General features: G+C 42.9%; 1 protein-coding gene across 1 annotated transcript in view; it reads right to left on the reverse strand.

The window, feature by feature from the left end:
• OPHN1 (oligophrenin 1) overlaps positions 1-14480 on the reverse strand; it is a 363857-nt gene that overhangs the window by 348535 nt on the left and 842 nt on the right. Inside the window, exon 2 of the mRNA XM_051827157.2 lies at positions 14223-14380. Coding sequence (XP_051683117.2) covers positions 14223-14376 — 154 coding nt within the window. The 5' untranslated portion in view covers positions 14377-14380. The remainder of the gene's footprint in view (positions 1-14222; positions 14381-14480) is intronic.

Raw genomic sequence — 14480 nt, forward strand, 5'->3', positions numbered from 1 at the left:
ATTTTCCATTTCTTTGCTTCTTTTTTTTTGTTTTTGTTTTTAACTTTTATTTAATGAATATAAATTTCCAAAGTACGATTTATGGATTACAATGGCTTCCCCCACATACCGTCCCTCCCACCCACTACCCTCCCCTTTCCCACTCCCTCTCCCCTTCCATTCACATCAAGATTCATTTTCGATTATCTTAATATACAGAAGATCAGCTTAGTATACATTAACATTTCTTTGCTTCTACTTGCTTTAGTAAAGTTCTGTTTTCCTAATGTGGAAGTTTAGATTATGTATTGAATTGCAATCTTTCTTCCATTGTAATGTAGATGTTTACAGCTATAAATTTCCCACTAAGTGTTGTTTTTGTTGCACCCCATGAGTGTTGGGATGTTGCTCCATTTTATTCAGTTCAAATTATTTTCTAATTTCTCTTGTGATTTCTTCTTCTTTGACCCATTGATTATTTAGAAGTGTGATATTTAATTTCCATGTGTCTGCAAATTTCCTGAATATCTTTGTTACTGGTTTGCAATTTCATTCCGTTGTAGTTAAAGAACTTGCCTTAAACAAATTTATTCCTGCATGTTTTGTGGCCTAGCAAAACATGCCTGAATAAAATGAGTGAACTGAGATCATCCAGTCTGAGAAAAAGAAAAATATGAAGAAAAATGTTCCCTGTGCATTTAAGAAGAATATATATTCTGCTATTAATCAATGGAGTGTCCTACAGATACCCATTAATTTAGCTGGTTTATGGTGGTTTTCAAGTTCTGTTTCCTTGTTGATCTCTGTCTAGTTGTTCTACTCATTATCAAAGTGGGATACTGATGTCTTCATCTACTATTGTCTGGTTTGCTCTCCTCCCCTGAATCCTGACTATTTTGCTTCAACTATTTTTATAGTACTGTTTCTAGGTGTACAGACATTTATATCTTCCTGAGATCGACTATTTTACCATTATAAAATGTTTTTTCTTATATTTCATAAATTTTTGTCTTAAAGTACTTTTTGTCAAATATTTCTATGATCATTCCAATTCTCTTTGGTTACTGTTTGCTTGGTATGTTTTATCATTCTTTTACTTTCAAGTTGTTTGTATCTTTGAATCCAAAGTATATCTCTTAAAGATAGCATAGACTTTGACTAATTTATCCATTTTTAAAATATCTTTATTCATTTTTCTAATTTATGCCTTTCTACGGCAATGTGCAATCTATTAACATTTAATATAATTACTTATTTTTTAAAGATTTATTTATTTGAAAGTCAGAGTTACACAGAGAGAGAAAGAGATGCAGAAAGAGAGAGAGAGAGAGAGGTCTTCCATCCGCTGGTTCACTCCCCAATTGGCCGCAATGGCCAAAGGTGTGCCAATCCAAAGCCAGGAGCCAGGAGCCTCTTCTGGGTCTCCCATGCGGGTGAAGGGGCCCAAGGACTTGGGCCATCTTCAACTTTCCCAGGCCATAGCAGAGAGCTGGATTGGAAGTGGAGCAGCAGGGTCTCGAACTGGCGCCCATATGGGATGCCAGCACTGCAGGCAGCAGCTTAACCTGCTACGCCACAGCACCAGCCCCTAATGTAATTACTTAGAAGATTAGATTTATGCCTGCCATTTATTTTCTATATGTCTTATATTGTTTTCCCTCTATTTTTTCCATTGTGCCTCCTTTTGTTTTAAATATTCTCCAATATACCATTGTAATTCCCTTGTTGTATCTCTTACTGTACATTTTTGAGTTATCAGATTTGAAGATTAACATTGTTCATAAATTTGTAAATTTTGGTCATTATTTATTCAAGTATTCTTTCTGCCCCTTTCTCTCTTTCTTCTTCAGTAAATCCCATTACACATATGCTGTTATACTTGATATCCCACTAACTCTGGGGCTCTGTTCATTTTTCTTCATTTATCTTTTCCTGAGACTATATAATCTCAATTTATCTACCTTCAAGTTCTGTGAATAGTCCTACTGCAAATCTTGCAAATCTACTGTTACAAATCTACTGTAAATCTATTGAGGCGAATTTTTCATTTGTTATTTTATTTTTCAACCCCAAGATTTCCGTTTGATTCTCTTTTACAATTTCTAACTCCTTATTCATACTATCTATCTGGTGAGGTATTTTCCCATACTTTCCTTTACATCTTGAGACAGATTCAAAAACTTCCCTGGAGCAGGCATGTAGCACAGCAGATATGATGCCCCTGGCAAAGCCCATATCCCAAACCAGACTGCTTGAGTTCGAGTCCTAGCTCTGCTTCCAATCCCAGCTTCCTGTTAATGAGCTGTTAATGTCTGGGAGACAGCAGATGTTGGCTCAAGTACTTGTGTCCCTGTCACCCACATGGGGGGACCTAAATTCAGTTCCTAGCTCCTGGTTTCAGCTTGGCCTAGTCCTGGCTATGGTAGTCATTTGGTGAGTTGACCAGAGGATGGAAGAGATCTCTCCTCTCTCCTCTCTCTCTTCTCTTTCTCTCCTTCCCTCCCTCCCTCCCTCCCTCCCTCCTCTCTCTTTCTCTCTGTCAAGTAAATTTTTAAAATAAATAACTAACAAAAATTTTACCCAAATTCCAACATTTAGACTCCAACAGGGACAATTTCTACTGACTATTTTTTTGCTGTGTGCAGACCATGCTTTCCTAAATCTTTACTTGCCTCATATTTTATTGAAAACTGGACATTCTAGACAATAGTTCTGGATATCAAATCCTGCTACCACCATCCCTATGTTGTACTGCTTTTGTTGCTGTTGCTCTTTGTTTAGTACCTTAGTAACTTTCTTGGACTAATTCTGCAAGATGTGTATTCCTCATAGTGTACAGCTGCTGAAGTCTCTGCTTGGTTAACTTAGTGGTCAACTAATGATCATTCAAAGATCACCTAAAAAGGCAGCATGGGTTGAGCCACCGCCTGAAGTTCCAGGATCCCATATGGGTACCAGTTCAAGTCTCGGCTTCTCCACTTCTGATCTAGCTCTCTGCTATGGCCTGGGAAAGCAGTAGAAGATGGCCCAAGTGCTTGGGCCCCTGCTCCCTTGTGAAAGATATAGAAGAAGCTCCTGGCTCCTGGCTTCAGATCAGTGCAGCTCTGGCCCTTGTGGCCATCTGGGGAGTGAACCAGTGGATGGAAGACCTGTCTCCCTGTCTCTCTCTCTCTCTGTAACTTTCAAATAAATAATTAAATTTTTTTTTTTTTAAAAGAGGCTGGAAACATTTTCCACTTTTTGCTGAGGGACTGTATGTGCCTGTTGCAGCATACTTTCAACACTAAATCAGGAAGTTTACAACTCTGCCTTAAGTTGAACTACAGCTCCGGGTCTTTTCAGCTGAGGTCTTTACAGGGGTATAGGCACAGTCCTGAGCATGTGTGTGGCCTTCTTTTAATTCCCAGGAATGTGTGAGAGCTTTTTAAAGCCCCCATGAGTATCTCATTCCCCAGTGCTACCTTTCATGTTTTGGCCAGGTTTTAGTTTACCTTGACTGGTATAGAAGCATCAGGCAACAGTGATGTTAAAACACCCTCAGGGGTAGCCGTCTGGCAGATTAAGATGCAGATTAAGCTTAGGTTTGAGATCCAGTTGCAGCTTCTGACTCCATCTTCCGGTAATATACACCCTGGGAGGCAGTGGTGGTGGCTCAAGTGATCCAGTTCCTGTCACAAACCTGGACTGACTTCCCGGTTCCTGAACTCAACCTGACCCACTTTCAGACACTGCAGGCATTTGGATAGTGGACCAGCAGAGGGGAGATCCTTATCTATCTTTATCTCTATCTTTCACTCTCAAGTAAATAAATCCTCATTTTTTGAAAAGACACTAGAGTTAGGGCTTTTCACACTGAGAAGCTCTGCATTAGGTAAACTAATGAGAAGCCCTGTGAATGGGGCTTTTCCCGGTAGCTGTGGGACAGGTTAAATAGTGACACGGTTCTGCCTATGGAACTTTTTGAGGAGTCACAGACCCAATCTTCCCCAACCCCCAGGTGCTGCAAGGCTGCTGGTTTTCACAGCTATTGTGGTTATAAGTTGCTGGTTTTCAAGGCTACCCCAAAGCTGGAAAGAAGGTAATGGGAAGCAGAATACGCTAAGAATATGCCAAACTCTGCTGCTACAGAGATTCAACAGCTTTTCATCAATTAACATTCCTCAGATGACTGGAATCATATGTTAAGTTAAAGTTCTGAAAAATCTGACTTTGACCATTTTTGCAAGTGTCCTTTTGCTTGTATGGAGGAGGAAATTTTCAGAGTTTTCACCCCACATTCCAAATCGCCAGGTACAAACTTAAAGAAATCTTGCCCCGAAATGGCTGAGAATTTGCCTATGATGGAAGCGACTCCTAAGAAAATAGAAGTTGAAAAACATATTGGGAGAAGACTTTTTAAAGGATAGACAAAACATTGGCAGTTGTTGCCTCTATGGTGGTAAACTGCAATTATGATTAAATATTATTTGTCAAAAAATTTTAATATACTTATACCCAGGTACTACTTTGTGCTTCTGATCCAGATTCTTGGTAACATGCCTGGGAGGCAGAGGATGAGACTCCACATACTTGGAGACCCAGGTTGAGTTCTAGGCTCCTGGCTTTGGCTTGGTCCAGCAGTTGGAGACAGTTGGGAAGTAGACATTTGGGAAGAAAGAGGATGGAAAATTCTCTCTCTCTCTCTCTCTCTCTCTCTCTCCCCTCCTACCCCATCTGTGTGTCTCCTTCTCTCTGTTACTCTTTCAAATAAATAATTAAAAAAAAAAAAACAGAAACCAAGAGGTATTTTAGATTTTCCTGAAGATCCCATGAGATATACTGCATCCTATCTGTTTCCAAGAAACGACCCATTCACACGAAAAATCTTATTCCTCACCAATATCATTAACTAACAAGGTGGTAAAAGAGGTCTGTTTAACTTTGGAACTACTCCTCCTTAATTTATTCTGCCTTCCAAAAGACAGTTGTCCAGCTCCTCCCTACCCCCACAAATCTCTATTTCCTAACAGGTACCCTACATTGTACCTTAAATTTCCTCTTTATGGCTCTTCTCAAAATTGTAATGAAATTATTTAAGTAGATAGTTGATGTTATATTCCAAGAAGGCAGAGCCTATAACAGCCTTATTCATCACTGCATCTCCAATTTCCAGGACAGTGTCTGACACAGAGTAGGTGCTAAGTAAATCTTATAGAATTAAGTTGAACTGCCTTTATATTGCCCAAGGTTTATCACTTGATGCAAGCCTGGTAAAGCATCACGAGGGCCCTCCACCACACTAGAAAAAAAAAATCCATTCAAGATTTCCAGGGTACTCCCCTGGAAAAGTGTATATCTTTCCAGATCCTCATGAGCTTTCAGGAAATCTCTGTAGTAGCTGATTAAAGAAACAGACGCCAGATTAAACAAAAGGTTTTGGCTGTGCTTTTAAAAAATAAGGCTATAAAAATGAAGCTGAAAAGTACTTTTCCTTCATCACTCCTTTTTTTTAAATTATTTTTTGCCAGGCAGAGTTAGACAGTGAGAGAGAGAGACAGAGAGTTATAGACAGTGAGAGAGAGACAGAGAGAAAGGTCTTCCTTCCATTGATTCACTCTCCTAATGGCTGCCACGGCCGGCGCTGCGCCAATCCAAAGCCAGGAGCCGGGTACTTCCTCCTGGTCTCCCATGTGGGTACAGGGACCCAAGCACTTGAGCCATCCTCCACTGCCCTCCCGGGCCACAGCAGAGAGCTGGCCTGGAAGAGGAGCAACCGGGACTAGAACCCGGGTTGCCGGCGCCACAGGCAGAGGATTAGCTTAGTGAGCCGCGGTGCCGGCCCTCCTTCGTCACTCTTAAACCTGATTGAGAAGACTTTTGTTGTTGTTGTTAATGGCATGTCAAGCTAAAATATTCCCTACCCCGGTCCAGCACCATCCCCATTCCTAGCAAAACAGCTTCTTACAAAGTGTCACAATTAAAGACTGGTCTGGTTCACTTTTCCACCCCAGTTCCCACAGCACCCACAGTTTAACTACTTTGGAATCTAGTCTTCTGAGGACCTCTAATGAATATGGCAATATATCTCTATCAAAGTCCTTCTGACACGACTTCACTTCTAACAGCAATACCAAATGACATACCTATTGCATTGATCTGAATTAAGCTGAAATCTAAGATAATTAATTCCATGTGCTCAAAGCACTGATTAGATATCATTGGTATAATGACAGGATATCTATTAAGTGAGAATGTGTATTATATCAACAACTCTTCTCTGTACATCATGGTACTACGCCCACCCCAATGGTATTAAAAGTTTTGATCTCGGGCCCTGGCACTGTGGTGTGGCGGGTAAAGCTGCAGCTCACAGTGCCGGCATCCCATATGGGCACCCATTTGAGTCCTGGCTGCTCCACTTCCGATCCAGCTCTCTGCTATGGCCTGGGGAAGCAGTAGAAGATGGCCCAAGTCCTTGGGCCCCTGCACCCGCGTTGGAGACCCAGAAGAAGCTCCAGGCTCCTGGCTTCCAACTGGCCCAGCACCAGCCATTGCAGCCAACTGGGGAGTGAACCAGCAGATGGAAGACACACCTACCTCTCTCTCTCTCTCTCCTCTCTTCTCTCTCTCCTCTCTCTCTCTTTCTCTACAACTCTGCCTTTCAAATAAATAAATCTTAAAAAATAGTTTTGATCTTCCTCACTACAAAAGTTATATGGGACAGAACTAAAGGGCATCAGGTTTATACCTCCCAAGAAGCATTCAGCAAGAGAAAAAGCCAGCATAATTCAAGTCATCTACACCCACTGGACACATAAGCTACATTTTCCCTTTGTTTATTCTCGTAAAATGTAAATGAATTGGCTCTCAAGTTTATGATAGAATCAATCTAGGTTGTTTAACTATTTGAGTAAGTTGGTAGTCACCAGAAAACAGAAGGATCAAACCAGAAGGAACTCCAAATATCACTGACCAAACTCCTAATTTCATAAATGGAAAAACCAAGGCTCACAAAAGTAAAACCTTATTCAAGGTCATACAGCGAGCTAGTGACAGAGTTGGAACCAACTCATCCTTCCAGCAAAGTAATCACTCAACCAGATAGGTGTCCCAGTTGCCAAAGTGAAAACTGAAAAGGCACCCAAAAAGGTAACCTTATTATAAACATCTAAAACTCTTGCCTTTAAAAGTGCAGAAAGTAAGAAAGTGATTTATTTTAAAATTTGAGACTAGGTTATTAAAGCTATGTGAATTATTACATTCTACTTTATCAACTGTACTTTTTTTTAAAAAAATTCATCTTTTGGATTCTTTTAAAATGTAAGTTTTTATTCCAAGACAGCCTACATGTGTGCAGTTGTGCATATAAATGTGTGGGCTTAAAAGTCTTATTTTTTCTGACATCTTTTTTTAATATACAATCATACATATAAAGCATGTTATCCTTGGTTTTGAAAGGCTATTTTAAAATTTTATTTTGTTTGATTTTTTGTTTAATTAAATGCTGTCACATTCACTGACATAATGTGAAAATTTATGCAAGCATAAAAATAAGATCATATAATTGCTAGTCATTTCTTTTCCAAAATTGTTAGACTACAAAATGTAATGCAAAAAAATCAGAATTTATGGCACGTTAGAGCAAAATGCAAGCTTATCCTACCTCAGTCCCATCTTTGTAAAGCCACAGACCCTGGGCCTCTACTGAAGCAACTTACCAGAGTCACAGATCCCATGCGTAGCAGAACCAGCACCATATCCTGGCATTTAGATGCTATGTCCAGGGTTTTCCCCATTATACCATCATTTGGCCTCTGCTCATTTGCAGAATCCAGTGATGCTGCCCCAGAGAAACCACTATCTGAAGACTTCTGTCCTTCATTGTCCTAACTCATTAGACTCTAAGTCTCACAGATGAGTAAAGCTGAAGTATCTAGCTCAGGGATTTCAAACTGATTGAATGTAGCCCATGATTTATTTACTTATTTTGAAAGTCTGAGCTACACAGAGGGAGAGACAGAGAGAGAGAGGTCTTCTATCTGCTGGTTCATTCCCCAGATTGCTACAATGGCTGGGGCTGAGCCACGCCGAAACCAGGAGCCAGGAGTTTCTTCCAGGTCTCCCACATGGGTCAGGGACCTAAGCACTTGGGCCATCTTCTGCTGCTTTCCCAGGTACATTAGCAGGGAGCTAGATTGGAAGTAGAGCAGCGTGACATGAACCGGCGCCCATGTGGGATGCCAGCATGGCAGGCTGCAACTTCACCTGTTATGCCACAACACCAACCTCAGATAGCAATTTTTTTTTAAATTACAATGTAAAGCTCTTTTAAATTGAGTAAGGCTCCACTTTTCTTATATTTTACTCTAAGAACTCCAGCCCTATTAACGTATTTCTGCAACTTCATGCTTTTCTGTTTTCTCCTTTGCCTCTGCCCGCATTTGAGCCTAGGATCTCTGAGCCCAGAGCAGACATAACTAATAGCACACCAAAATAAAACGGGTTGACATAAAATGTGAGATATGACATTATGTTCTTTTTTTTTTTTTTTTTTTTTTTTTTTTTTTTTGACAGGCAGAGTGGACAGTGAGAGAGAGAGTCAGAGAGAGAAAGGTCTTCCTTTGCCGCTGGTTCACCCTCCAATGGCCGCCGCTGCAGCCGGCGCACCGCGCTGATCCTGGCAGGAGCCAGGAGCCAGGTGCTTTTTCCTGGTCTCCCATGGGGTGCAGGGCCCAAGCACCTGGGCCATCCTCCACTGCACTCCCTGGCCATAGCAGAGAGCTGGCCTGGAAGAGGGGCAACCGGGACAGAATCCGGCGCCCCAACCGGGACTAGAACCCGGTGTGCCGGCGCCGCAAGGTGGAGGATTAGCCTATTGAGCCACGGCGCCGGCTTGACATTATGTTCTACCAGTGCAAATATTTCTGGCCTTTTAGGTTAACTCGCTATCCCAGAGGTCTTCAATCTGCTTATTTTTGATGCTCCCTTCCCCAGCCAAGCTGAGATTTTTTCTAAAAAATATTTTTGCATGGCTAAAAAATACAAAGAAGAATATTTCATGACATATGAAAAACACGTGAAATCCATATTTCAATGTCAATATATAAAGTTTTACTAAAACATAGTCACTCTTTGTTACAATGACAGAGCTGAGTAGTTGCCACCGAGACTGCATGGCCCCCTAAAGCCCAAACACTTACTATATGGCCCTTTATAGGAAAGGTTTGCTGACCTCTGACCTATAGCAAACAAGATGTAGAGCTGCCAATTAAGTGCTAAAAAGTCACAAATCTCTGTGTGGACTGCTAATACCATACACATCATTCCCAGAAGAACACTCCTAAAATACAGCTCAAATCATGCCATTCTCCTGCCAGAAATCTTTTTCAGCCGTACCTACCTATAGAGGAAAGTCTGGAAATGCTTAACAGGTCTTGCAGTCAGGCCTCTACCTTTCACTCCACCTTCTTTCCCCAAATCTCCCTTCCTACAGCGTCTATCCCCAGTGACTTGAATTACTTGCTTGCCCATGACATGTGTCATTCCTACTACATAAGGGCCTTGTTGCCAATACAGGATCATCCCGTAAAATAAGCACAGCCTTCAAGGTCAAGTCTAAGTTTGAATTTACACTGTTGCCTTGATTAGTTGAAGAAGTTCCTTAACTCCTCTGAACTTTAGTTTTCTCATCTACAAGACGGGAATAATAATTCTTATCTTACGAAAGTGTTACAAGATGTAATGCCTGGTATATGGGAACAACTAGCCAAGGACTCTTATTCATGCTGCCCAACTCCAGTGTTGCTTCCTCCTTTGCTTCTCTCACAAAGAAATGAGCTCTCCCTCTAACATCACATATCATCGCACCTACCTGTCCCACTCTTTTGGCTCTGATCCTTAGCTACTACCTTCCAAGACGGTAATTTCTACCCAGGTTTTGTCTCTCCTACTAGCTGAAGAACTTCTTGAGGGCAGTAATCGTGTCATGTTCTGTCTGTCAGCCATAAGAACAATGGCTTGCACATAGTATGCGCACAAGTATTTTTTGAATGAATGGTATGTGTTCACTGAACTATATATATCGCTTATTAGGAGTCTCATGTTGCCTGGGGATAAAAGCAGGGGCCACGTCACTTGTTGTGAATAATGCCTAGCCTTGGTGTTCAGCAAATATTCAAACAATATCAGGGACTAAAGCTGCCAACATAACATTTTTTTAAAAAAATAGCCAAAGGACAAATAGAAAAGCAGGAGATTTAGCCACATCTCAGAGTGGTGGCATTTTTATTTTGCATTAGTTTAAGTCATCTTGCACTCCAAAACTTATAAATAGGTTATGTTTAAATGAGAGGAGAGAAACAACTTCCCTAAGGTAGACATGTGGGATAGCATTCATAACATCAATGACCTATGAACACAGAGCTAAGTAAGTGTAAGCATTCAAGCAGGAGCTAAATTTTTCATAAGTTAATCAGAACACACAGCTGTGATGAAAACCTTATCTAGAGCTCTATACAAAATAAGACACAAGACAGCAGGCATTTGGCCTAGTGGTTACGACTTCCACATCCCAAATTGGAGCACCTGGGTTCATTTCCCCACTCTGGCTCCTGATTCCAGCTTCTTGCTAACATACTCCCTGGGAAACAGCTGTCAGTGAAGGCTCAATTAATTGGGTGCCTGCCACCAACGCAGGAGACCTGGACTGAGTTCCTAGCTCCCCATTTTAACCTAGGCCATTACAGGCATTCGGGGAATAAAAAAGCAGATAGGAGCTTTCTCTTGCTGTTTGGCGCTCTCTCTCTCTCTCTCTCTCTCTTTCTCTCTCTCTCAAATAAAGAAATAATAACATTTTAAAAGGACTGGAATGGTCAATGACTTCTTTTAGAAAAGAATCAGGGGCTGGCATTGTGTTGCAATGAGTTAAGCTACCACTTGTAATGTTGGCATCCTCAGGCATCCCATATTAGAGCGCCAGTTCAAGTCTGCCAGGGCCATTTGGGGAGTGAACCAAGCAATAGAAGATATCTCCCTCTCCCTCTCTCCCTCTCTCCCTCCCCTTCCCCCTCCCCCTCTCCCTCTCTCCCTCTCTGATTCCCGCTCTTTCTGTCACCCTGCCTTTCGAATAAATAATTTTTAAATTAATTATTTTTTTAAAAAGTTCAGACACAAGCAAGCTACAATGTAAATTCAAGTTCCACTGAGGTTCATGACTTTAAGAAAAGCTGCTACTGCTGCTGTTTTTTGCAACTCTGGTGCACCAAATCTCAATGGTTCCTAGAAATACTACCTAACTCATTTGCCAGTCATGTGAATTAGTTAAATAAAAAGGTGTGCAGCATTCTTGCTGCCTTTCACTACCAGGTTCCAAATGCCATAGCTTCACACACATGCATACAAAACTCATTCCTGGGCCTGCGCTGTGGTGTAGCAGGTAAAGCCGCTGCCTCCAGTGCCCGGCTGTTCCACTTCCGATCCAGCTCTCTGCTGTGGCCTGGGAAAGCAGTGGATGATGGCCCAAGTCCTTGGGCCCCTGCACCCACGTGGGAGACCAGGAAGAAGGTCCTGGCGCCTGGCTTCGGATCAGCGCAGCTCCGGCCATTGCGGACATCTGGGGTGTGAACCAGCAGATGGAGGACCACTCTCTGTCTCTCTGTGCCTCTGCCTTTCAAATAAATCTTTAAAACAAACTCATTCCTGAGACATGCCAATGTAGGAAACGACAGTTTCCTATAAGATCGCAGCCGAAAAAAAAAGTCTCTGCTTCCAACTCTCTTCTATTCATGTATTTCCCTTAAAACCTTCTAGAAATCACACCTTCACAGATATATCAGTAATATATGAAGGTGTATGAGTATTATCAACAACTCACATTGGTTAGCCATTTCCACTTACAAAGCACTTTCATAATCCATTCATTCCTTTGGGCCTCCAAGAACCCTGCCAGGTGGGTACAATTACCCCCAAGTTACAGATAAACCAATCTGTGCCAGATTCCAAGATGGGAAAGCTAAGCCCTGCAACACAGGGCTTCTAACTCTGATTCCAGGGCTCTTTTTTTTTTCTCCTTTTTCCTGTGCACAAAGCAAGAGCACACCTTTGTCTGGCTTCCATCCTCCAGATTCTCAGCAAGTGGCCCAGCTGGCACAGTATGAGGAAGTAGAGTGGGAGTATAAACATTACTGTGGTCAAGACAGTGGGAAACATCCCGCCTTCGCCCCTAGCTACTTGGGGTTTTAGAATGCATGCAATTTAAGAGGAAAGAAATGCAGTGTGGGTTAGCTGCTGACTTTTATTTCCTACCTGTCCTATTTCAGGCTCCCTCTGTATACTCAGAAAACCACGACACATGTCAAGGAAACCGCCCCCCCCTCCCTGGGCCTAGAACATCTCTTGGCCCAAGTGGCAAAATGTAGGCCTGTTTAATTGCTGATTCTTACTATTTTTAATGTCAGAAAAGAATAAAAACCCCTGGCTTACAAAAATGCTGACCCTTTCTCCAAATGTTTTACTGAACTGCTTGTCTTCTTACAAATTGGAATATCTCTGATAGGCTGGAGCTGATCATATTTTTAGCACAAACACTTTCAGCTAATCATCCACTTGACAAAGCCACTCCCTTCCCAGGCCTTATGCTACACTTCATTTGACGGTGGATACTGCACTGAGCAGCTTGATGCAATAAGTAAACAACAACAGCGAGCAGGGACATTCCCCCTTTCCTTCTCAGTGAACCCTCAGCTTTCTGCTGATCTTTGTGCCATAAGATGCACATCCTTAACCTCTCAAGGTATGCTATTAGGTGGAGAACACTCCAAAGCGTGGCCCGTAAGTCTCTATAAAGAAGAGCATTCCAAATGCCCCATATTTAAGGGGCTACCAGGAGTTTTCTTGGAGAGGCCACAGCAGGACAAACCATTAAGTGCTCAAACGCAATGAAATGACCTGCAAAAGCATGGACACTGACCAAAAGTGGACAGACAACATGTGCCGGGGATGCACAGACTCTAAGGGGCAAATCAGAAGAGCTACACACAAACCCAGCCGGCAGCAGTTCCCGCCACACTACAGCTAGAAGGCTTTCCTCCCTGCTCTGGGTTGGCTGCATCGGCCTTACGAAGGCCCCCACGCTGCACCCAAAAACAGTATGCAGGAGATAAATCCACCCAAAATAGACTTGTAAGAAGACATGACATATTAGCCAGTGACTCTGACTTGATTTTTCACAATCATCTTTCAGCCAAGAAGAGAAAAAAATTAATGATCACTCCACCCAATCATCACCCTCCATTCTTCGGGTTATATACTTTGGCACACAAGGGTTGGCTTGCTTTCACTGTTATTGGCGATGTTTATTATTCTTTCTTTTACTCCAAGCCTCTTGCCAAGCAGCAGAAATAAAACCTCCAGACATGGTGAAGGGGTGGGGAGGGGAGGGCTAGGGAGGGTCCCACAGCTGAGTCAGCTGCAACCACTGGAAAAGCCCACCTGGGGAAGACTCCTTCAGCACAGCAAGCCCCAGCCCTGGATGTATACTGGACTCCCTCAGAGTGGGGCTCCTTCTGCCAGGGAGTAAGCAGGTCTTTGTTCCACGCTTAAGCAGAATTCACTGGCACGTGAAGCCATTCAATAATCCTAAACTTAGACTGACCTTGACCTAAGCCACAGCTCAGTATATTAAAGTAAAAAAGAAAAAGAAAAAAAATCACTGGCGCAAAGGTGCTTTCTTTAGAAAATAACTTACCACGGGGGATTCTTTTCCTGCCTGCACAATTATCTGTAGCAACCAGCGGCTAGGACAGAATCATTATTCAAGCTGCTGGCCTAAATTCCCAATTCTTTAGGAAGTGCTGGAGCAGCTCCTTGGCGAGCGCGGATGCCACCTTGCCCCCCAAAGAAGGGTGCTGCACATGGCCAACAGTACAAGACTGCCTTTCAGAATGAGCAACCATCTGCCCAGTAAGAGTAACCGCAGAGCAAGAGGGTCCTTGGCATGGCTACAGACCATGTCTCCTAAGGTCAGGGCCACTACGAGCAAAGGCCCAAAGTTCTAGTCGCATCCAGCAGTTTCCATTTCTACTGACACCCCCCGCCCCCACTGTCCCCTCCCAACCCGCAGCTCCTCAAGAGTCAGAAAGCCATCTGCCTCAGAGACCTGGGCTAAGAGTCACCCCGAACCCTCCACTTGCCCCTGTGGTGTGCAAAGGTTGAAAGGCCAGAGCCACTGGCTCAAGGAAACAGCGGCACGGAAGCCCTCCACTTACTTCTCATAGCGCAGATAAGCGCGTTGCCGTCTTTGATCACGTCTTTGATGAATTTATTGGTCCTCTCCAGCTCTTGCTCATAACACTTGAGCCTTTCCCGGAAATCGGGGCTGTCCAGGTAGCAGTCGCTGAACTCCAGCGGAGGATGCCCCATAGTTCTGATGGCCCGGGGTGAGGGGAGAGAGAGGAAAAGACACAAAGACCCGGAGCATCAGTGACACAGGAGAGGGAGTAGATGGGTGGGCTGAACGCGGGACC

The sequence above is a fragment of the Oryctolagus cuniculus genome, chromosome X (assembly GCF_964237555.1).
Source record: "Oryctolagus cuniculus chromosome X, mOryCun1.1, whole genome shotgun sequence".
Classification (NCBI taxonomy): domain Eukaryota; kingdom Metazoa; phylum Chordata; class Mammalia; order Lagomorpha; family Leporidae; genus Oryctolagus; species Oryctolagus cuniculus.